This window comes from Ictidomys tridecemlineatus, chromosome 2 (assembly GCF_052094955.1).
Source record: "Ictidomys tridecemlineatus isolate mIctTri1 chromosome 2, mIctTri1.hap1, whole genome shotgun sequence".
Lineage (NCBI taxonomy): Eukaryota > Metazoa > Chordata > Mammalia > Rodentia > Sciuridae > Ictidomys > Ictidomys tridecemlineatus.
Window position 1 is genome coordinate 14,858,558 of NC_135478.1, and position 21,117 is coordinate 14,879,674.

Here is a 21,117-nt window from a genome sequence, read left to right on the forward strand (position 1 = left end):
GGCCCGTGGTAATGAGGGCATCTCACTTTTGTCTTATCTTCCCGTGGTCCCCGCCATCCTGCGGGGAGGCGGCGTGGAACGGGCTGCTCCTCGAGAGAGGCCGTATCAGCCAGACCCCGCGAGGCCATGTGTCGGGGTGATGCCGCTTTAAGACATCATTTGCTGGGCACGGGCTGGGGGCGTCTTCTGGAAGATGGCCACAGTGATTGGGATCCCGGAGGCAGTGACCCTGTGGGAGCAAGGCTGGGCCTCCTCCTCCACCGCATCTGGGATGTAACTTCCCGAGTTGGGTCAGGCACCTGTCAAAAACCAGGCCTGACGGTTTCAAGACGGGCACGGGGCTGCTTGGGGGAGGCCCGGCTCGGCGGGGTGGGCGGGGTGGGCTCCCTGCCCGGACCCAGGGGCCGCTCGTGGGGAGGCAGGCCCTGTTTCAAGTGGCCGGCGTCCCCCGCTGGTGGTTTGCGTTATTCAGTTGGTGATGAGATTTAAAATTAAACTGCAAAGGATCTGTTCCCCCAGCTACAAATAGAGACGTGTGCTCGCACATTCCAGAAACCGCGCGCACCAGGGGTGTGTTTGGAGGCATCGAGGAGGAGCAGGGAGTGCTGGAACCCCTCCCTCGTCCCCATCCTCCCTCCCTCTCTCTCTCTCTCACACACACACACACACACACTCGCACACACTCACTCTTCATGTGTAGGGCCTCAGTCTCTCTGTTTTCTGTGACTGCTGTGACAAGTGACCACAAATGCGGTGGCTTAAAACAACAGAAATATTCCCTCCCGGTTCAGGAGGCCAGAAGTCCAAGATCAGGGTGTTCTCACGCTTCAGGGCAGGATCCTTCCTGGCCTCTGGCAGCTTTGGGGGTTCAGGTCTGGGGCTTGCGGCCACACACCCCAGCTGCTGCCTCCGGCGTCTCATGGGCTTCTCTCCTCTGTCTGTCTGTCTCTTCTAGTCTTCAGAGGACACCAGTATTTGGGTTTAGGGTCCACCCTCATGCAGAATGACCTCGTCGTAACTAACGACATCTGCAAAGACGCTCTCTCCAAATAAGGTCCCTTCACAGGGACTGGGGTTAGGGTGTGACACGAGCTACCACAGACTCTCTACCATGTCCTCACTAGCTCTTTAACAGGTCCTTGGCTTTCCTGAAGCAGGCAGTATGTACCCCACTTCACATCGGGCACCTGGGAATGCCCAGGTCATGGGGAAGCTGGGTCCCCATGCTGTCCTGTACCCCAGCGGAGCAGAGCATGGAGGGTGTGCTGTTGGGCTTGATCCGTGGGTTTTGGGGACGTGCACTGCCAGCCCGTCACACCTGTGTCCCATTCACTGACATCCCAACCTCCCGCCATCCTGCCAGTGGGGACTCCCAGCGGTGTTGGGTCTAGGAAACTGAGGCCAAGTGATTGGCACTTGTCCTGGGTTCCTTGGCCAGTGAGAGTTAGACCTGGGGCACACTGCAGGCGTGGCTCGCGGGGCCCCATCTGGCCTACCACAGTGCTGGTGTGCTGTGTTGGGTAGTGACCCCAGCACCCCCACCCACGTCCTGTCTCCTGGCACCTGTGACTGGGGCCTTTTTGGAAAAATGGTTGTTGGGGTGTGATTTGCGATTAAGATCTTGGTGATGTGGTCCTAAATTTTGAGTTGGCCCTGAACCCAGTGACTGGTGTCATAAAAAGAGGAGACCAGACAGAGACCGACGCCCAGGGAGAGGTCATGTGATGATGGAGGCAGAGATTGGAGTGACATGGCCAGAGCCAACGTCCAGCAGAGACCGCTGAGCATCACCAATGTTGTGACTGAGGTGAAATACACAGACTATGAAATCAACCAGTTTGTTTATTTATTTTAATTTTTTTAAGCTGCAGATGAACACAATATCTTATTCATTTATTTTTCACATGGTGCTGAGGCTCGAACCAGTGCCTCCTGTGTGTGAGGAGTGCTCTGCCACTGAGCCCCAGCCCCAGCCCCTGAAATTAACCGTGTTAAAGGGAACATTCTGTGGTTTTCAGAACATTCGGAGCATTGTGCCTCGATTGCTTCTGTCCAGTTCTAGAATGTCTCTGTGTCCCCCCCAAAAGGAGATGTGTCCATCACATCACTCCCCACCCCTCCCCCAGCCTGGGGGCCCCTGACCTGATTTCCGTCTCTCTGGCTTTGCCTGTTCTGGACATTTCATGTGAGTGGCATTATGTGCCATTTGGCCTGTTGTGTCTGGCTTCTGTCACCCAGCGCCGTGTTGCTGGGGCTCACCTGTGTTGGAGCTGGCCAGGGTCATTCCTTTCATGCCTGGCTAATAGTCCAGTGTGTGGATGGACCACATCTTAAGATCCACTTTTCTGTTAGGTCATCACTTTTCTCTGCTGTAGGCTGGGGCTCGCATCCGGGCCTCTTGCACCGCAGGCAGGTGCCTTGCCACGGGGCTACCTTTTGGCGCCTCTTCTTCCCACCTGTCCCTCTGTGTCCCACATCCCTGCCCTTGGCGACACTTTGGAAGTACAGCAGTGAGAAGCAGAGGAGGGTGGGTGTCCCCATCGCCCCAAGTGCAGAGCCGGGTCCAGATGCAGGGCCTGAGCCCCGAGTCGATGCGTCAGCCCCGCTGTGAGCTCCAGTGCAGCTTAGAGTGCTGGAGGTTCATGGCGGAGGCCAGTTCAGAGTGGGGGCTGGGGTCCCGGACAGGGTTCCCAGCAGTGGCCTCGTCCCTCACTGGCCTGCATCCTAGACAGAGGACAGGGGACCTCAGGATTGTGGAAGGTGAGGCACTTGCTTGGTGTTTCCTGCCTAATCGCCATGTGGAGTCAGGAGCAGGAAGCTCGCAGCCACGTGCCCCGGGGGGTCAGCGGGGCCTCCGTGCAGGAGAGTGCGTCAAGGGGCGTCAGGCCCAGGTGGAACAGGGCGGTCCCCTTTCTGAGTGCCTGGTCTACAGCAGCTTCATCAAAAGTGACACACACTGGTGAGGCTCTGGGGTGGGGTGGTTTATTCAGGGCTCCCAGGAGGGGCGACCGGCAATGGTGTCCCTTCCTGTGTTAGCTGTCACCGGGACGGGACGCAGTGCCGAGATAATCTCCTTAAAAGAAGAGGTGTATTTTGGTTTCAGAGGTTTTATTCTGTGGTCACCTGGCCCTGTTGCCTTGGGCCTGTGACAAGGCTGTACATCGTGGCACGGAGCATGTGGCGAGGCGGCTGTCGCCTCGTGGCAGACAGGAAGCAGAGACAGAAAGGGGCCAGGCCCAGCGTCTCCAGGACGCCCAGTGCCTCACTTCCTCCCCTAGGCCCCGCCTCCCCAAAGCCCCTCTGCTGGGGACCAGGCCTGCTGCACAGGTACCCTTGGGGGGCTTTCCAGATCTATGGCACCATCTCACACAGAGTGACGCTGTGACACCCTTACCTGAGCGTAAAACCTCCACAACAGAACTGCAGTCTTCACGTGGATGGCCGCAGGTTGAGAGAGTGACTCGGGGGCCTCCTTGGGGAGTGTCAGTAAGGACTCACGGTGACCGTGGGGTGGGCGTCGGCCTCAGCAGCATGGGGGGGGGGTCCAGATTCAATCGCAGGGAGGGGGAGGGGACAGCTATTCCACCCACAGGCAGGTGCTAGAGTGTGTGGTGCCTTCTCCACTTGCTGGGACCGTCTCCAACTTGAGAGAGGTGACAGGTCTTGAGAGAGGTGACAGGCGTCGTGTTGTCGTTGTTGTCTGGGGAGGGGCTTCTGTGATGAGCCGCGTGTGGGACCAGCAACTGTGATGCTGGGGGCTCAGGAGCCTCCTGCGCCTCAGCCCCGCCTACCCACCTGGGTCCTTGGTTTCCCTAGGCCAGGGGAGATGGTCCCACCTGCCTTAGGTTGGGGAGCATGCGGATAAATGTCCCTGGCTCCTGTTACAAGCGGCCACAGACCAGGCGGCTGGAACCACAGGAATGAGCTCTCGCAAAGTCCTGCAGGTTCCAAGTCCAAATTTCAGGCATCAGCAGGGCGCCTGGGCCTCCCCGGTTCCAGGGGAGGGCCCCTCCTGCCTCCTGTGGCTTTTGGGGGTCGTAGGCGTTCCTTGTCTTGGAGCCATATCCCTTCAGTCCCTGCCTTCCCCTCCTGATCTGTCCCCCCCTTTTCTGTCTCTTATGAGGGCGTCAGCCATGGGATTTGGGGTCTTTCATAGGTATTCCAGGATAAGTTTTTCATCCTTGGATCGTTTGCTTATTTCCTCTGCAAAGACCCTTTTCCCAGATAAGGTTGTGCACTCTCGGGTTCCAGGACGTGGCTTTTGGGGACATAGGTGAGCCCGAATCTGGGCTTTGATTGAGGGTTCGGCCGGTGCCTGTGTGTTGTGGACTCAGACATAGATGCCGTCCCTGCGTCATGTCTTCTCAGTTCCCGGAGGTCTCTGTTCCTGTGAGCACCTGGGCCCCATTGGGGATCATCTCCCCTGTGTCCCCCTGGCGACATCTGTGGGAGTTGGTGTGCTCCCTTTGTCCCTGCAGACCTCTCCATGCTCCCCCTGGGAGCCAGTGTCCTCTCTCCCCCGCCCACTGGACTCACGTTGATGTTTAACCCTGTTCTCCGGTGCCGCTCCTGCCCTGTGCCAGACTGATTTGGGGGATCTCTGACCTCTGTGGGGCCTCTGTACTTTGTGCCCCTGTCACTTCTCCAGCTCTCGCCTGAACCTGGTCACCCACCAGCAGCTTGGCTCACCTTCGGCTTCCCTGCTGTGGCCTCTGGGGAGCCCCTTGCCACCCTCACCAAACACCTACCATCGGGCCATCTCTTTGGTGTCTGGAGGTTTAGGCCTGCCTGTACTGGACAGGAGGAACCTGGGGGCATTGGTCCCCTCCCAGAGCCCAGGGGGCCTTGGTCACCTTCCTCAGAGGACAGAGTGGCCTGGCTGCCCCCCAGCCCCACGTGTGGGGCCCTCAGTTCACACTGAAGAAGGCTTAAGTGCTCAGTCTGAGCTGTCCGTGCCTGAGGGTGCTGGTGAATGCAGCTCGGTCCCTGGTACCTGCTGGCTGGCCTGCGCCCTCCTCTGGAAGCGCCGCTGGTGTGGCCTGGCCGGGCTCCCCTCTTGGCTGCACTTCGTGCTCTCCCCTCCTCATCGTAGCCTGTGTGCGCCTCTCCTGGGCGGGTCACCGGGCTCTTCCTTTGTTCTGGAGAATCCCTTCCTTGCTGTCTGTGGCCTTTCTGAACTGCTAGCTGCCATCCCTGCCACCTCCACCCTCCTGCTCTGCCCAGTCCCCTCGGGGACGTCCCTGGGTTGGGGGCAGTGTGGCCCTACCCTGGGCCCCTCTGTGCCCGCGTGGATTTCCCGTGGATTTCTGGAACACGTGGCACATCTCAGCTCTGGAGCTGGCCACGGCACCCAGACACGCTCTCCCCTGATTCTTGTGCCCTAGTCCTCAGTCTTGTCCGACTTGAGGCTGTGCCCTGGAACGGGATCTGGCTGCTTGCTCTCCTGACGCAAGAACATCTTTGCGCATAAATCTGCGTTTTGGATGATCTCCCTCAGGACGGCTTCCCAGAAGTGGGATTACCGGGTCGGAGGTCGGGAACGTGGCTCAGGCTCTCCACAGATGCTGCCAAATGGCGCTGCCGATGCTACCGGCCACCTGCCTCGGAGTCCTGATCATTTCCGCCTCTGCTGATGTGTGCTGGCCTTGTTTCACCCCTGGGTCCCCTGGGTGGCAGTGGAGGACACTAGGCCTGGGGAGGAGAAGATGCCGCCCCGGGGGCCCTTGGGGCTGGAGCCTCGAGCAGTAGTGGGTTGAAAAGTGACTCCCCACCCCAAAGAAAGCCAGTGGACAGTCACGGCCATTCATGACTGCGAGTACGACCTCATTGGGAAATAGGGTCTTTGCAAATCTAATCGAGTAAGTATACGGTTCTGGGTGGTTTCTGAATCCAGTGACTGGTGTCCTTATAAGAAGATAAGGCCGGGCTGGGGATGTGGCTCAAGCGGTAGCGCGCTCGCCTGGCATGCGTGCGGCCTGGGTTCGATCTTCAGCACCACATACCAACAAAGATGTTGTGTCCGCCGAGAACTAAAAAAATTATATTAAAAAAAAAAAGATAAGGTTGTGGCTCAGAGGTAGAGCGCTTGTCGGGCACGTGTGGGGCACTGGGTTCCATTCTCAGCACCACGTAGGAATAAACAAACAAAAATGAAAGTGTTGTGTTCATCTACGACTTTTATATATATGTACATATAAAGAAGGTACAATTAAAAAGAGAGACAGGAAGGGAAGGGGACATGTGAGCAGGCAGAGATTAGGGTGATGTGCCTACAAGCTCTGGGCATTGCGGGAGCCACCAAAGCCAGGAAAGAGGCCTAGGGCAGATTCTGCCTCCCAGCCTCCGGGGAAGCCCCCTGCCCACACCTTGGCTTTGAACTTATGCCCCCAGAACTGTGAGGGAAGGTATTTCTGCTGTTTCAGCCACTTGGTTTGTGGTCGGTCGTTATAGCAGACAACAAATACGCCCACCAGGAACTTCCTCCTGCTCCCTGCTTTGGAAGCTGAGTTGGTTCTGGAAGCATCTTTGGTCCCCAGCCCCACGGCCTCCCGTAGGTGTCAGCCTGGCCCTGCTGGAGCCCCGGGCAGCTCCCCCAAGTCACAGGTGAAACCAGATGGCCGGCTCCTGCCTGGCCCTCAGTGGTTCCCGCAGAAGCCCAGCTCATCTGCGCCGTGGGATCCCTGCTTCCTCCACAGACTGGGGAGGGCGGGCCTCTGCGCGGTGGCCTGCGCTGTGGGGGTGGCCGCCCTCCTTCCTCTTCTCAGCTGACCCCATGCTGAGGATGTCGTATATGACCAGGGCCTTGAGTGTAAGAGGTAAAAAGCCACCTCAACACTCCCAGGCTGGCCATGGCCTCCCCTGGGTGGCAGCAACTCCTCAGCCCCTTCGGCAAGGTCACCTGCCCTTTGCCTTGGCTCCGTGTGGACCATGACACTCAGTTCCAGGACCCTTGTGGCTCCCCTGGGCCTGCCGGGACACATCCTGGGCAGGAATGGCCTCTTGGCCTGCTGCGCGGTCAGCAGGTGGGAAGCCATGCTCGCCGGCCCCCAGCCTTGAGGTGGAGGAAGAGGCCGCCAGGTTCAGAGCCCGGGAGACCCCAGATCCTCGCCGTCCACCCTGTGCAGCCCTGGGGTCTGGGGATGTAGTTGGAAGGGCTTCTGAGGGGGTCATGTGACCCTTCCCCACTGGACAGGTGCACTGTAAAGTCAATGACATCTGCCACCCTCCCTCCTGTGTCCTGGGCTCCAGCCCTGCCTCCCCACCCCTCTGTACTGACAGCCCTGATGGCTGACCTGGACTGGTCCCTGCTGCCCTCACTCCCTGGGACTGTCCCCAACTGCTGCACCTCCACTTCTGCCCCTGCTGTCGCCTCTGCCTGATCCCCTGCCTATCTTATTCTTCACTCTGGAGGGTCCCCATCTTTGGCCCTTCGCACCAGTGGGTCTAAGTCCCTGCCCCTACCCAGCTTGGCTCTGTGTGTCCTGCCTCTCCTGGGCCCCAGCGGACCCTGCTCTTCGGCCCAGGCCTCCTCCCTTGAGACCCCTGCCCTGGGCTCCTCCCTGCCTCGTCACAGCCCTTCTATTACTTGCCAAAACTCCTGGGGACCAGCTCAGAGACCCTGCGGCCCAGGTGGCCTCCTGACCCTGGAGAGCTGGCTGCCTTTCCTGCTGTGCCCCAGCTGTGGCTGAGCCCGTTTCACAGATGAGGCAGGACGGGGCTCGGGGCCGGGTTCATAGCTGCCACAGCAACGTCCAGGGACTAAGTGGCTTCAACCAATAGAAGCCTCGTCATTCTGGGGGCCAGAGGCCCAGGATGGAGGTGCGGCAGGGCTGCTTGCTTCGGAGGCCGCGAGGGAGTCCGCCCCAGCCCGCCTCTGAGCTCCCGGCAGCCCTCGGCAGTTCTTGGCTTGTGGCCGCGTGAGTCCAGGCTCTGTCCTCACATGGCCTTCTTGTCTCTTGTCTGTGTCCTCCCTCTTTTTAGGAGGACGCCAGTCATTAGATTTAGGGACCTCCCTAAATCCAGGGTGATCTCATTTTCAGATTCTTAACTAATTACATCTGCAAAAAACTTAATTTCAAATAAGGTCACATTGCAAGGCTTCCGTGGGCAGGAATTTAGTGGGGTGAGGGGTCCGGGGCGGGTTCTGTTTTGTGCAGGATATATCCTGGGCTGCCCACCTTCAGTCCCATGCTGAGCTGGGCTTGGTGGCACATGCCTGTCATCGCATCTCTCTCAAGAGTCTGAGGCAGGAGGACCCTGTCTCAAAAAAAAAAAAAGAAAAAAAGAAAGAAATGGAAAGAGGCGGGCGGGCGCGTGGCTCAGTGGTAGTGCTTGCCCAGCCTGCTCTGACCCCAGCACAATCAGAAGCAAATAGATCCTGGTGTCCGGGTCGCCGGGACTGCCTTGCAGCCTGAAACGCCTCCAAGCGGATGGTGCTTCCTCTGGCAGCTCCCACCCGAGACCCTGGGAGCAGGCCTCTTGCCTTACATTCACGAGATGGAATCCAGAAATTCACCCACAGTCCCACTGTCAGTGTCCGCTGTCCGGCAGCCCTGGAGGACAGGCATCAGCTGGTCACTCCTACATCCTAGACTCTCTCCAGGGCTGGGTACAGCAGAGTGTAGCTCAGTGACCCCTCCCTGTGCCCTCACACCCCTGTGTCCTGTGAGCTCCTTCAGAGAGTCTGGGATCTATGGGTCTTGACAGGGCTTGGCTGGTTGTGGCCGCTCCCTGAAGACTTGGGGTGTAGGGCCACTTAGGGCTCCCCAGTTCTAGATATGACTGTCTGTGGACACTTGCTGGGGGCAGCACGGGTCCCTGGCTGTCAGGGCATGTCAGCCTCCTGGACAGACATAGGCAGGCAATGTTCCCATGACAGGGTGCTATTGTTTGAATTTTGTGCTCCTCCAAATTCATATGAGGAAGCCCTAACCCCTAATGTGACCGTATTTGGAGATGGGGCTTTTACGAGGTCATTAAGGCTAATGAGGCCCCAGAGCAAGGCCCTAGTTTATAGGATTGGTTTTGAAGAGGAAGAGAGAAATTACATCTGCACCCCAGGTACCCAGACAGGGCCCTGGAAAAACCCAGGGGGCAGATCCCTGCTGGCCAGGAAAGCACCCTCGCCAGGAGTGGAACCAGTTGGCACCTGGTCTCAGAATTCCAGCTTCCAGGGGGTCATTTTGGAAGCAAGCCACGAGGTCAGAGAGGTCACCTCCTGAAGAGGTGGTATTTGGCTTGAAACCCAAATGGTGAGCAGGGGCCACCATAGAAGCTTCCAGGCAAGGGTGTGGTAAGTGCAAGGGCCCAGTGGCAGAATGCAGGAAGGCCTGGGGGCTGCAGTGGGAGGTTTGGGGTGGCCTCCAGGGCCATGGAGTACAGCCCTCAAGCTCAGGGACACTCCTGGTGACAGGAGATGTGCTCACAGACCCTGGAGAGAGCCTGGGTTGTAACCAAGGCCCCTCCTGGCACCATGTGACAGGCAGTCCCCTGCTCCTCAGTGCCTCAGTTTCCCTGCTCGCAAAACGTGGGTGCAGTCGTGTTCCCGCCCTTGCAGGGCTGCCGGGAGGCCCCATTCAAAGAGGGCGCTCGGCCAGCTGGCAGGCCGGGGTCTCCTGTCGGGGGAGGGAGCCCCTGTGAACCAGCTGTGCTGCTCGCTGCCCCTAGGGACGTCCCTCCATCCCCGCCAGAGCATCCGTGTTCCACAGCCGCCACCAGCAGAGAAACAGAACGTGCTCACGGCGACCCTGATTCAGTTGGGTCTGGAAATTTGGCAGCGGCTGCGGAGCCTGATTAAAGGCATTCCAGGCCCCGGTGTTTGTGTATTTGGTTCTGTATTTACACTTGGGGAGCGAGAGAGGAGGCAGCCCCCGAGCGTCCCGAGGGCCGGGCCTCCGTGACTCAGCCTGGAATCCACGCGCCTCTCAGGCTCTCATTCACTCCCGCTCCGGCCTTCCTCTCCGCTCGTCCGCGTTTCCCGAGATGCTCCGCACAGCCAGCTCGCGGGCCCTCCGTCGGCCTGGGGGCCAGGGGGCCAGGGGGCCAGGCAACAGCAAAGCTCCACAGACACTCTCTCCAAACGTGCCCCACACGTGAGTGTCCAAATGTCTCCAGACGTGAGTGTGTGAGTTAAGCTCTGAAGCTGCTAGAAAGAAACCCAGGGGCAGCTCTTCCTGACCTTGGACAGCAGTGGACACTGAGACGTAACAAAAGCACAGCAGCAAGGTACATTGGACACCATCCCAGTGAAAACTGTTGTGCTTCAACATCCATCCTCAGGCATCTGAAAAGAGAACCTATGGGATGGGAGAAAAATATTTGTGGTTTGTGTATTTGATGGGGGATGAATTTCCAGAGTATCTAATAAACTTCTTACAAACCAACAAGGAAAAGACGGTGCAGTTTAAAAGCGGGCAAAGGACTTTGAATAGACTTTTTCCCAAAGGCGACTTGTAGAGAGCCCACAGGCAATTCAGATGCCCAGTGTCACCAACCACCGGGAAATCCAAGTTCAGAAGCACCATGAAAGCCCGGCTCTGTGGCGCATGCCTATAATCCCAGGGCTCGGGAGGCTGAGGCAGGAGGATCACAAGTTCCAAGCCAGCCTCAGCAAATGTGAGGTGCTAAGCAACAGAGCGAGTCCCTATCTGTAAATAAAACATAAAAAGGGCTGGGGATGTGGCTCAGTGTTTAAGCACCCCTGGGTTCAGTTACTGGTATACCACCCTCTTCCCGCCCACCCAAAAAATAGCACAGCTAGACGCCATCTCACACCCCCGACTGCTGTTATCCCAAACCAGTGACGGGGGAGTGGCTCTGGTGGAGCGCTTGCCTGGTGTGCACAAGGCCTGGGCCCCATCCCAGGGCTGCACACACAGGGAACAGGCGTTGGGGAGGAGGCGGAGGCCTGGAAGCCGCCTCCGTGGCTGGCGGGAGCCTAGTGTGGCGGGCTGCTGAGGAGCGCGGCCTGCAGGTCCGCCACAGGTAATGCAGGACCTGCAGCCTCCCCAGGCAGAGAGAGCCGTGAGGTTGGGAAGTGGGTGCAGACACAGCTCATGTTCCCTGCAGATTGTTCCCAGCAGCCAAAAGGTTCAGTTTCTGGAGTCACAGCCCAAGTGTCCATCAGCTGGTGAATAAATAAATAAGCGGAAGCGAGGCGCACACATGTGAGGGGTACCTTGGGCTGTAGGAGGAGTGAGGCCCCCATCCTGGACGCAGCGCAGGCAAACCTCAAAGATACGTCTCGTGAAAGAAGCCAGACACAGTTGCCACACATGGCAGGATTCCTTGATGTGCGATGTCCAGGAAGGTGAATCCGCGGAGATAGAAGGCAGATCAGTGGCCGCCCGCGCTGGGGGAGGGGACGGGGAGAGACCGCTGGCGGGGCTGGGCTGTTCTTAGGGGATGGAAACATCTGGAGCCAAAGCGATGACTGCACAGCACACTCGGGGCCACTGAGTCGGGGTACTGACGCGTGGTTTTCCACCTTTTTAAAAAAACGCACATTTTGTAATCTAAAATAAAAAGGGGCTGGGGCCGGGGCTCAGTGGTGGCCGCTCGCCTAGCACGTGTGGGGCACTGGGTTGGATTCTCAGCACCACAGAAAATAAAGATCTTGTGTCCTCCTACAACTAAAAAGTACTTTGAACAAAACAATAAAAAGGAAGCAAGCGCCCTGCGCGGCTGGGGTGGTTCTGGGCTCAGTCCTGGCCCGCGGCTCTGTAGGGCCCGTCCCGCCCGGGTCTCCTCCTTGTGGGCAGCGTCCGCCCTCAGGGCCTCGCACTGACTGCTCTGCACCAGGGCTGTGCCCCTTCTTCCATCCAGCCTGCCCTCTTCACAGCTGCCCTCTAGTGACCCAGGGTCCCCAGCACCAAGGTGAAGGGTCCACTAAGGGAAATGCAGAAGTCCCCAGGGCACCACATCTTCACCCCTGCCTGGAGCAGGGCCTGTCAGAAATCCGAGGAACGTGCATTTGGGGTGTTTTGCTCTGGGGCAGTTCCTTTTGCCCTTGGAGGAGCCCAGAAAAGGCTCAGACGTTCAGGGTTCTAGTCTCCGTTGATGTCACTCAGGAGAAGCTGCAGGGAGCTCATCAAAGGCCAGTGCCCAGGGCTGGGTGGAGGGCTTGGGCTCGTGTCCAGCCCCCTCCCCCTGGAACCAGCCCTCCCTGAGGCTGGGGGTGCAGAGCCAGCCCCCTGGGGTGTGCAGAGTTGCTCCATCCAGCCCCCAGAGCGCTGGAGCCTGCGCGTGGTTCTGTGATCTGGGACGAGGCCCATGCCCACTCGGCCGCAGGGAGCAGATGGCGCCTTCCCCAGGAGTGCGGGGGGTGGGGCGGTGTTAGGGCTTCAGGTGGTTTATTTGCTGTGGGCCTGGACACCATGAGCAGGCCCTGGAGCTGTAGGGCTGAGGTCCCTGGTCTGGCTGTTGATGCAGGGTGTCACTGAGAGCTTCATCCTCTCAGCCGCTCTCTGACCTTGGCTGCCACTGTGGTCCTCAGACCTGGTGCCACCAGCCCCAAGGCCTTTGCACTTAACATTTGTCCTTCCCTGTTCTTTGCCATGTCCCCGAGGCCTTCATGCTTTCAGCCCAGCCTGAACCTCCACGTTGGCCTTCTGCCCCGCCGCTTCTTGCCCGTGTGCGTGCTGAAGTCCACCAGCCCCGGGGTCTTTCTGGCCTGCTGCCAGTGCCCTCCACACGGAGCAGGGCCCAGTGTTGGCCAGATGCTTTCCTTGGGGACGCTGTCATGTCAGCCATTGCAGACTGGCCACTGGGCCAGTATGAACTGTCAGAAGGACGCGCCTGTCTGCGGAGGGGGAAGTCTCCTGCCACCATGACTCCCAGGACGCTTGGAGGACCCCGTGGAGCCCTGTCCCTCCGTTCCTTGAGCAGCCCTGTGTTCAGAGCCCCTCTGCCCAGGCTGCCTTCCTGGGACTCCACCTCAGGCTTGCAGGGCCCTGGTGGCGAATGACCCAGGACACCGAGTGTCACCGGCTGGAGCTGGCACAAACAGCGCGCCCTCCCCTCCCTCACAGTAGTACCTGCCACTTCTATACTTGGACAGCCCCCCTTTGTCCTCGAGCCTCAGTTTTCGTATCTTGGCTGTGGGGGAGGGGCGCGGACCCTGCCTGGGAATCCAGGAGTCGACTGTGAATGGTTCCTCACATCTCACTGTCCCCCGCACGTGCTGCACCCCACCACTGTCCGGCTCTGCTCTGGGCCTCAGGGAGCCGACAGTGTGATCGGAGACAGACCCACCGAGCTCGGTCAGGGGCTCAGCTGGAGAAGGCAGCTCTCCGGGGCTGGGTGGTGTCCTGTTCCCGGGGGAGGCAGTGCCAGTGAAGACCCTGCAGCAGCCGACTGGTGTGGGGCCCGAGGAAGCCCGTGCGCTGGGGTACAGTGTTGGGGACAGAGGAAGGCCAGACCTGCAGGCCGTCCCTGTGGGAGAGCTCAGCGCACACAGCTCCTCCGTCCCCAACTCCTGTCTGCGCCGTGCCCCTGAGCAGGGCGGAGCTGGCCAGTCTGCTCCCTTTAATCTCATTAGAAGGCCAGGCTGTTGCCCTGGTGACTGCCGACAGCCTAACCAAGGCCACGCCATCTGCAGTAAGGTGGGGATGGTGGCAGGGGAATTGTCACCTGGTGCCGCACAGGACTCCTCAGGAGACTGGGGGCTGCCCCAGGATTTTGTCCCCTCTGGAGAAGTCACCATAGCTGAATCGCTACAGGCCTTCTGACCAGGGCCACCTGGCCACTGCTCTCTAGCCTTGGGACCCTGCTTCTCCCAACCTGTGGGTGCTGGGGATGGGCCTGCAGGAGCACGGATACTGGGTGCAGCAGGGCCCGCCAGCACAGGGGGCCTCCTCAGGCTTCACGGGATGGGGATTGAGAATTTTGTGCAGAAGGTCGTGGGACATAAGCAGAGGCTACACAGGAGGTGTGAGGGGTCCCTGCCTAGAAATGAGGGGCTGGGGCTGGGGCTGGGGCTGGGGCTGAGGGCAGGGCCGGAGGCTGCTCTTGACCTCGAGGGAGCTGGTGTCCTTGAGAACTGAACCGCTGCTCTGACCAGAAGCACCGGGTCCACCGCTGGACGCGGTCCTCTGTTGTCTCCCACTGATCCCTGGTCCCAGGAAGGCTCTGGCCCCAGCCGTGCAGGCCATGCAGGGTTCCGCTCAGGTGTGGAGTCCATGTCGTCTTGGCCACTTCCTAGCTGGGCAGCCCTGGGGCTTGCCACCCTCAGAGGGCCTGTGGGTTTGATGGTGTCACCCCAAAAGATATGCCAGCATCCTCACTCCTAGAACCTGGGGCTGTGACCTCAGTTGGAAATGTGGTCTCTGCAGATGTAACTAAAGGTCTCCAGATAAGCTCCTTCTAGATTGGGGTGGCCCCTAAATCCAGTGACAGGAACCATCCTCCCTCAGTGTCCAGGGGAATTGGCTCAGTACCAGGAAATGGCTGGAAATCCATCTCAAGGACGTTCTGTAGTATCTAGTACCTGTAGGTCTTGCGCATGTCCTCCCGTGGACCCCCGCCACCCGCTGTTGTGGACCGTCTCCTTCACTGTGATTGGTGCTCAGCAGCTGCTTGGCCGTGCTGGATCTGCGCGTGTTCAGTGTTAGTGAATTTTTCCCCCAAGTAATTCTGATCTGCAGTTGGTTGGGTTCACGGGTGTGGGACCTGTGGATATGGAGGGCCGACGCCATGACTATGACAGAAGGTAGCAGAGGGCAGGTCCAGAGAAGCCCGTGTCATGGGGGATTGGAGGGTCGCGGCCACAGGCCAGGAAGGGCCTCCCCCTCAGGTGGAAGCAGCCCTGTGGATGCCGTGACTGGACCTGCAGCCTCCTGGACCGCGAGAGAACACACCCCTGAGGTTTGGGCCACCCAACCTGTGGTCCTTTGGCAGCCCCAGGACACTGACTTGGCTGTCACGCTGCTTAGCTGCATGGAGACCTGGGCAGGGCTCCGCATCCCCGGGGAGAGCCTGAGGAACACCCAGTGGACCCACCCCAGAGGCCCAGGGATGGGGTGGCGCGAGATGACCAGAGTGTGTGCTCCTTCCCGGCCCTCACAGCCCCACTGACGCTGGGGCCAACCTGAGTCACCTCTGGGGCCTGAGAGGTCCCTTCAGAGCCAGGGCAGTGGCGGGGACATCTGTCCTCAACCGTCATCCCCTCTGACCCCAAAGGCCAGGCGCTGCTGAGTGGTTGGTCACAATCAAGGGTTTGAGGTTCATGGCCTGGGGATGGTGTTCTGGAAAAGTCCAGGGCTGCGGCTAGCAGGCAGCCAGTGAGGGACCTGCAGCACTTCCCGCGGGTCTGCCGCAGCCGTGCAGCTCTGGTGCCAGCCGAGCAAGTCCCAAGTGCTGGCCGTCTGGTGGGCTCGGGAGGTTAAAGGACGGACATTCATGAGGCGGGGCAGTTCAGACGTGGTCACTGAGGTGACACAAGCCAGGAGATTGTGGAGCCGTGACGAGGGCACAGGTAGCCCAGCCGGCGGTGCTGTACCGAGGTCGTGGCTGTCATTGACTCCCACGCTTCAGGAGTGACAGGCGAGCTCTGGGGGACGCTGGGCGAGGGGTGCTCGCAGCTCTCAAGAGCATCTCTGCCATTTTCTGTAAATCTACAACTTTCCCGATAAAAACAGCGTCAGGACAGTCACAGAGCCAGGGCCTGCTGTGGCGGCGACGGGGCTGCTCCTTGGGTGGGGCAGGGAGGCCCCACCAGGATGCGGGTGGAGGTGGGCTGGCACAGGAGAGGCCCTGCGGGAGCCGGGCTGGGCAGAGGACAAGGTGGGGGGCCAGGGCAACAGGGGCCCATTCCCATGACGGGGGAGTCTGGACTCTGACCCTGGTCTGTCTGACCCTTAGGCCACAGTGAGGGGCACCCTGGGAGCTGTGGCCTGGGCTTGATGTCCTCCCCAGGCCTCAGCTCCTCATCTGTGGCCCTTTGTCGGCTCTCATGAGTCTGGGGTGGAGGGACGTTGTCTGGGATCTTCTGTGCCCTCCTGGGAGGTCCCTCCAGGGCCAGGCGTCTGCTCTGACCTTGGGTTACATCAAGGTTAAGACTGACTGTCACTGGAGTTGGGTAGGAGGGAGTGGCCGAGCCACTGATGGAGCCTTCCAGCTTCCTACCTTGGTCTTGTATGGATTGCAGGTGGGCCTGTCCCCAGCCAGTGACCATGAGCTCAGAGGGCAAGAGCAGTGGTGTCTGTCCATCCCTGCATGTTTCCGTCCATTCACCCGTGTACCCCGTGTGCGTGTGTCCACCAGCAGTGTTGCTGCAGTTCTGGAGGTCTCTGGCTTCAGGAGCACAGCATGGTGGGGGACAGGATGATGACATGGGGGAGAGGGACATAATAAGGGATGTGGCTTGACCGCAGAAGGAGGTTGAACTAACTCCAGTGCCTCAGTGCCCAGCAGCTCGCTGAGCTGAGGCGTGAAGTCCACTGGGTAGAGCCTGGGTGGCAGGACCCTAGAGAAGGGTCCTGCTCCCAGGGGTTTCCAGCCAGGCCTGGGGGCCTGTCAGTTCCTACAGATTCAGGGAGTCCCTACATCTGCTCTCAAGTTGGGCAGCGCCAGGAGGACTGCGCTCATCCGGAACTGTCACAGGGTGGATTATCACAGCAGAGGGACGTGGGTTCAGGTCAGAAAGGGAATCGGAGACTAAGCAGTGACTTCCAGTTTCCCCTCCAGTGGAGTCTTGTGGACAGTGTTGGATCCTCCCAGCTGTGTGTGACAACAGGCATGGTGTACTGCCAACCGGGATGTTCCCTGGCCTTGGGGGCTGAGGTTTTTATTGGGGGTTTGTCCTGTCCATGTGGATAATGACTAGGGTGGCTGACATCAGTGTCTACTCCTCCAGAAGCTGAGCTGATACTGGGTGGCCCAGGGCCTCCGCCCTAAACCACAGTGTGGACTGGACATCTAGGGTGGCCTGAGGCCCTGGGGACACAGTAACTCTTTTTCGTGGTACTAGGCATGGAACTCTGGGCTTGCAGGCTAGGCAGGCGCTTTGCTCCTGAGCCCCACCCCCAGCCCTTTCTGTTTATTTTGAGACAGGGTCTTGCTAAGTTGCCCACGCTTGCCTGGAACTTGGGATCCTGTGCTCAGCCTCTCGAGTAGGCATGTAGCACTCAGTGACAACCGTCCTCCATGATATTCAGTCCAGACCTGTTGGGTTGGGGCATCACAGGAAAGAGGCTTGGACAGAGGTGGGACCTGGGGGCTGGGAGCATCCTGTCAGCGTCCGATCCCATGAGAGGATCAGCAGGTTGGCCTCGGGCTCTTGCTGCTGCCAGGTCTCCTGCGTGGACAGCACTGCTGATGAGCGCCTCCATTCATGCCCCACCTCTGCGCACAGACCCGCCCTGTGTCTGAGTCTAGGGAAGGGGAGCCGAGACCTGGAAGGGTGGAGGGCTTAGGCCTCAGAGGCCACAAGGTCCACAAGAAGTGGACAGAGCACGGGCTCCTGCCCTATAGCTCTGACACAGGAGGACGTGGATGAGGTCGTGGGAGGTCGGAAGGGACATGCGCCCAGGCAGGGCCTGGGGACAGGAGCTGCAGGGGCCCCACCCACCCTGCCTGGCCTCCCCCTCTGGCCTGCAGCTGGCCTGTTTGTCTCGCATGTCTGCCAGAAAGGACGCAGTGGGGTGTTCTTGGTGGGCGTGGCTGACGGGCAGCCACTGTGGGCCCGGGCCTCCCAGCCTGACCCCGGGCCAGGCTGCGCAGGTGCGGGGAGCCACCCAGGAGCACACGAGGTTAATCTCGCGCTCAGCCCCACTGCAGCTCACAGGAAGCAGCTGTTTACCTGGGCGAGGTACTCTGCTGGGCGCTCAGCCAGTTCCCGAGCTTCGCTTCCCCCTCCGGTGTCCGAGGCCCCCCAGGAAGCTGGGGCTGGCGTGGGAGAGCAAGCAGCCAGGCGGCCAGCTCCCGAGCCTGCCAGGAGCTGTTTGTGAGGGAACGCGAGCTGGCCTTGTTGTGTACACAGAGTGGACCTAGCAACCGCCCCTGCCGGGCCGCAGCCAACACTGCTCCCACCTTGCACCATGGCAGCCGCCTTCCTGGTGGCCGGGTAGGGATTGTGGGCCATCATCCCTGAAGGTCCTCTTGCCACCCGGGCCAGGGACCTCTGCCTTTGCTCTCTGCAGATTAGAATCAGCCTGGTGGGGAGGCGGGACCACCTCTCCGCCCCGTTCTGGGGCATCAGGGTCAGTCAGGCAGCTGCAGGCCTTGCGCCGAGTGCTGGTCGCTGTGGAGTGAGCAGCAGGGACACTGCCCCTTGGAGGTGCCTGGCTGGGCCAGCATCAGCGAGGCCCGCGGGATACCCAGAAGGAGCCTGGGGACATGGGCAAGACCCCAAGAACTCGGGCTGGGTCTAAGGGACTCGCTCAGCCCTGGTCTTGAGTAGGCTGCCACAGGGATCCGAAGGGCTACTCCTTGAAAGGCGTCATTGTCCTTTGGAGACAGCGCTCTCTGATTCAGGCCATTGGAAAAATGGTTTCCCAGGTCCAGGGTTCCATGCGCAGCCAGGACAAGAAGTGGCTCCCCTGGGTGCAGGGCTCCTCTTGGGCTGGTGTCTGTGGTCTTCTCGCTCCTTTGATTGCCTGCTGGGGCAGCCAGAGAGGGAGCTGCTCCCCAAGTTCATGGTCATGGGCTTCCTTGGGGGTGCTTCCTGCCTCAGGAGGACCATTCCAGGGCCTCCAGATTCTTCTCTCATTTTTGGTCATGAGACAGCTGACCTCGTTGAGGATCCTGCAGTCTCCCAGGTGGATGTACACCTCATCACCTACGTCCTGTGGGCACCCTGGGGGCTGGGGCTCTGTGAAGTGCACTCGGAGGTACCCCTCCCTTTCGACAGCGGGCCACTTGTCTTTTGCAGCTTCAGCTTCAGAAGTCCCAGTTCCTGCAATTGGGCCCGAGCCGTGGCCAGTACTACGGAGGCTCCCTGCCCAACGTGAACCAGATCGGGAGTGGCACCATGGACCTGTCCTTCCAGGTGAGCCCCCTGCAGCACTGCCTCCCCCGGGGGAGCCCCTATAGCCTCCCACCTGAAGTTGGTCCAGCTCTGACCCTTCCCTCACCACAGAGCATGTGCTGTGGACTCTGAGGGCAGCTGAGGTCACCCGACAATCGCCCGAGCCCTCCCTTCCCCTGCCTACTCTCTTTCTGTACTGGGGACATTAGGAAGCAGCGCTTCAGCCCTGGTTCACTTGCCTGTCCGCCAGCCTGTCCCCTGTGAGCAGACCCCAAAGCGAGCCCCTGTCTGGCCGCCCGTGAGCATTCCAGCAGCCCCTACACCTGTCCGCCGGCTGTGCGGCAGCGGGAAGTGCTCAGGGCCTCTGGGGCTTGGCTCGGTCCCGCCTCACTAATCCACAAGCCCAGCATTTCTCAGAAGGAGGCCCGGCCGCCTGACCCCACTTGTCTGCAAACGTTTCTTGGCAGAGACCCACACAGCGGCTCCCGCAGGCTGCAGGCCGCTGCACACAGCCTTATCGAACACAACGGGAGATAAGGTCCCAGGATCCTCTGCCTGGCCTCTGGTCTGCAGGTGGAAGCAGGAGCTGGTGGTGGGGTCAAGCTGTGATTCAGAGCCACCTTCAGGGCAGTGTCTGGGCTCTGCATGGACAGGTCCCCCCAGTGATCACACCCCCGTCCAGTGCTGGGGAGAGTTGTGGAAATAGCCCTGTCCCTAAGTGCTGGCCGGCCTGGTGGAACTGAGGGCCGTCCTCCAGGAGCTCAGTGTTCCTTGCACCGTGGCAGGGATGGGTGCCACCGCAGGCTGGCTTGGGGTCTGCTGGGATCGGTTCCTCAGGGCGCCTCATCTAGCAGACACTCAGGGTCTCCTCTCTGGTTCCCTGCGTCCTCCCTGTCGAGGCCCTTGCTGAGTTGGGTCTCCCCACCCACCCCCCCAGCTCTCCCTTCCTGTTTCTGCGTCTCTTCTTCCTTCCAGAAGGACATCTCTCTGGGCATCTCCTCTGCTCAGCCCCACATGGGGCCCAGACCAAGCCCTCTCAGGCATGGGGTGTGGGGTCCTCCTGAGCATCTGTCACGGGAGGCTCATGGCCTGGGGCCCACGCGTCCTGCCTGCTGGGCATCTCAGAGTCTCGGTTCTTTGCATTTTCAGCCCAGCGGATTTCTGGGGGAGGCCCTGGCAGCGGCTCCTGTCTCTCTGGTAATTGAGCCCCCAGGCTGAGGCCGTGGCATCCCCAGCACCAGCCTGCAAGACCCTGACATGTGTGAGGTTGCTGGTGTCCCCCAGTCCCCCATGTGGCTGCCCCTGTGGCTCCCAGGGAGACATCCTGTCCACCAAATGGAAATGGATCTGCTCCCCACTCCTGTCTCGGGAAATATGTATGGTTGCATCAAGAGCCCCCCCCACTCTTGGGGTCTGCCTGGGGCAGATGCCACGTCTGCATATCCCAGTCTGGGGTCCCCCTGAGCAGAATCCGAGCATGTGCCCCCAGTGCTGCATGGTCCATCCCTCTAAACACACGCACGTCCGCGTGTGCACGTGTCTCGTGGGGCCAGCAGGCAGGGCTTGGTGAGCTGGGGCGTGGCTGGCCCAGCTCCGTTCCCCTCTGGCTCGGCTTCAGCCGCCTCAGTTTCCCCTTTGGGTTTCAGACTTTCTGAAAGATAAGTGGCCCTGCCCTCTAGGCCCCACAGCGAGCCTCTTGGGGACAGAAGTGTAGCAATACCCAAGCCAGCAGAGTCTCCACTGGGTGAAAGGCAGATTTGGGAGTCCCCATTGAGTCCCCTGGACAGGCAGCCCTGAGTCCTGGTAGGTGGGAAAGGACAGCAGTTCTGGACACTGACTTTGTCCTGGAAGGGGCGGTTCGTTGAACCCCGGAGTTGCCTTTTGCTCAACTGCCCAGAGAAGACAGCAGGGCCAGGGCCCAGATGGCTAGGTAGGGGGACCTACCGTGTCCAGAACTGGCAGAGGCAGCTGACCTAGCTCTGGTCAGATGGTAAGAGGGCAGCGCAGGGCCAGGGTAGGCAGAGTGCAGGCTCCCAGCGGTCCCTGGCGCACAGAGCCTGGCAGGGGCAAAGGCCTGGCTGGGGACCTCGTGCAAACCCCAGGTGCTGGAAGGAAGCCCCATCCGGTGAAGTTGTGGGCCAGGGCTCTGGGTG

The 21,117-nt window shown here is 60.1% G+C and overlaps 1 protein-coding gene and 2 long non-coding RNA genes across 20 annotated transcripts in view; 1 reads left to right on the top strand and 2 right to left on the bottom strand.

Moving 5' to 3' along the window:
- Positions 1 to 21,117, top strand: part of Crtc1 (CREB regulated transcription coactivator 1) — a 73,336-nt gene that overhangs the window by 24,659 nt on the left and 27,560 nt on the right. For 13 of the 18 annotated variants that reach the window (XM_078037883.1, XM_040290251.2, XM_005332980.4 and 10 more), the window contains exons 2-3: positions 18,869 to 18,985; positions 20,114 to 20,161. In XM_078037883.1, coding sequence (XP_077894009.1) covers positions 18,869 to 18,985; positions 20,114 to 20,161 — 165 coding nt within the window. Of the gene's footprint in view, positions 1 to 18,039; positions 18,062 to 18,868; positions 18,986 to 20,113; positions 20,162 to 21,117 lie in introns of those variants that run through there. The other 5 variants (XM_005332981.4, XM_021731500.3, XM_078037880.1 and 2 more) reach the window with 3 other exon arrangements.
- LOC144375004 (uncharacterized) lies at positions 1,825 to 4,628 on the bottom strand. Its single transcript, XR_013434253.1, has 2 exons — positions 3,395 to 4,628; positions 1,825 to 3,073 (listed from the first exon to the last, which is right to left on the bottom strand). It is a non-coding gene; the product is annotated as an uncharacterized LOC144375004 (long non-coding RNA).
- LOC120891486 (uncharacterized) lies at positions 6,159 to 18,844 on the bottom strand. The gene is made up of 2 exons (XR_013434252.1): positions 11,177 to 18,844; positions 6,159 to 10,295 (listed from the first exon to the last, which is right to left on the bottom strand). It is a non-coding gene; the product is annotated as an uncharacterized LOC120891486 (long non-coding RNA).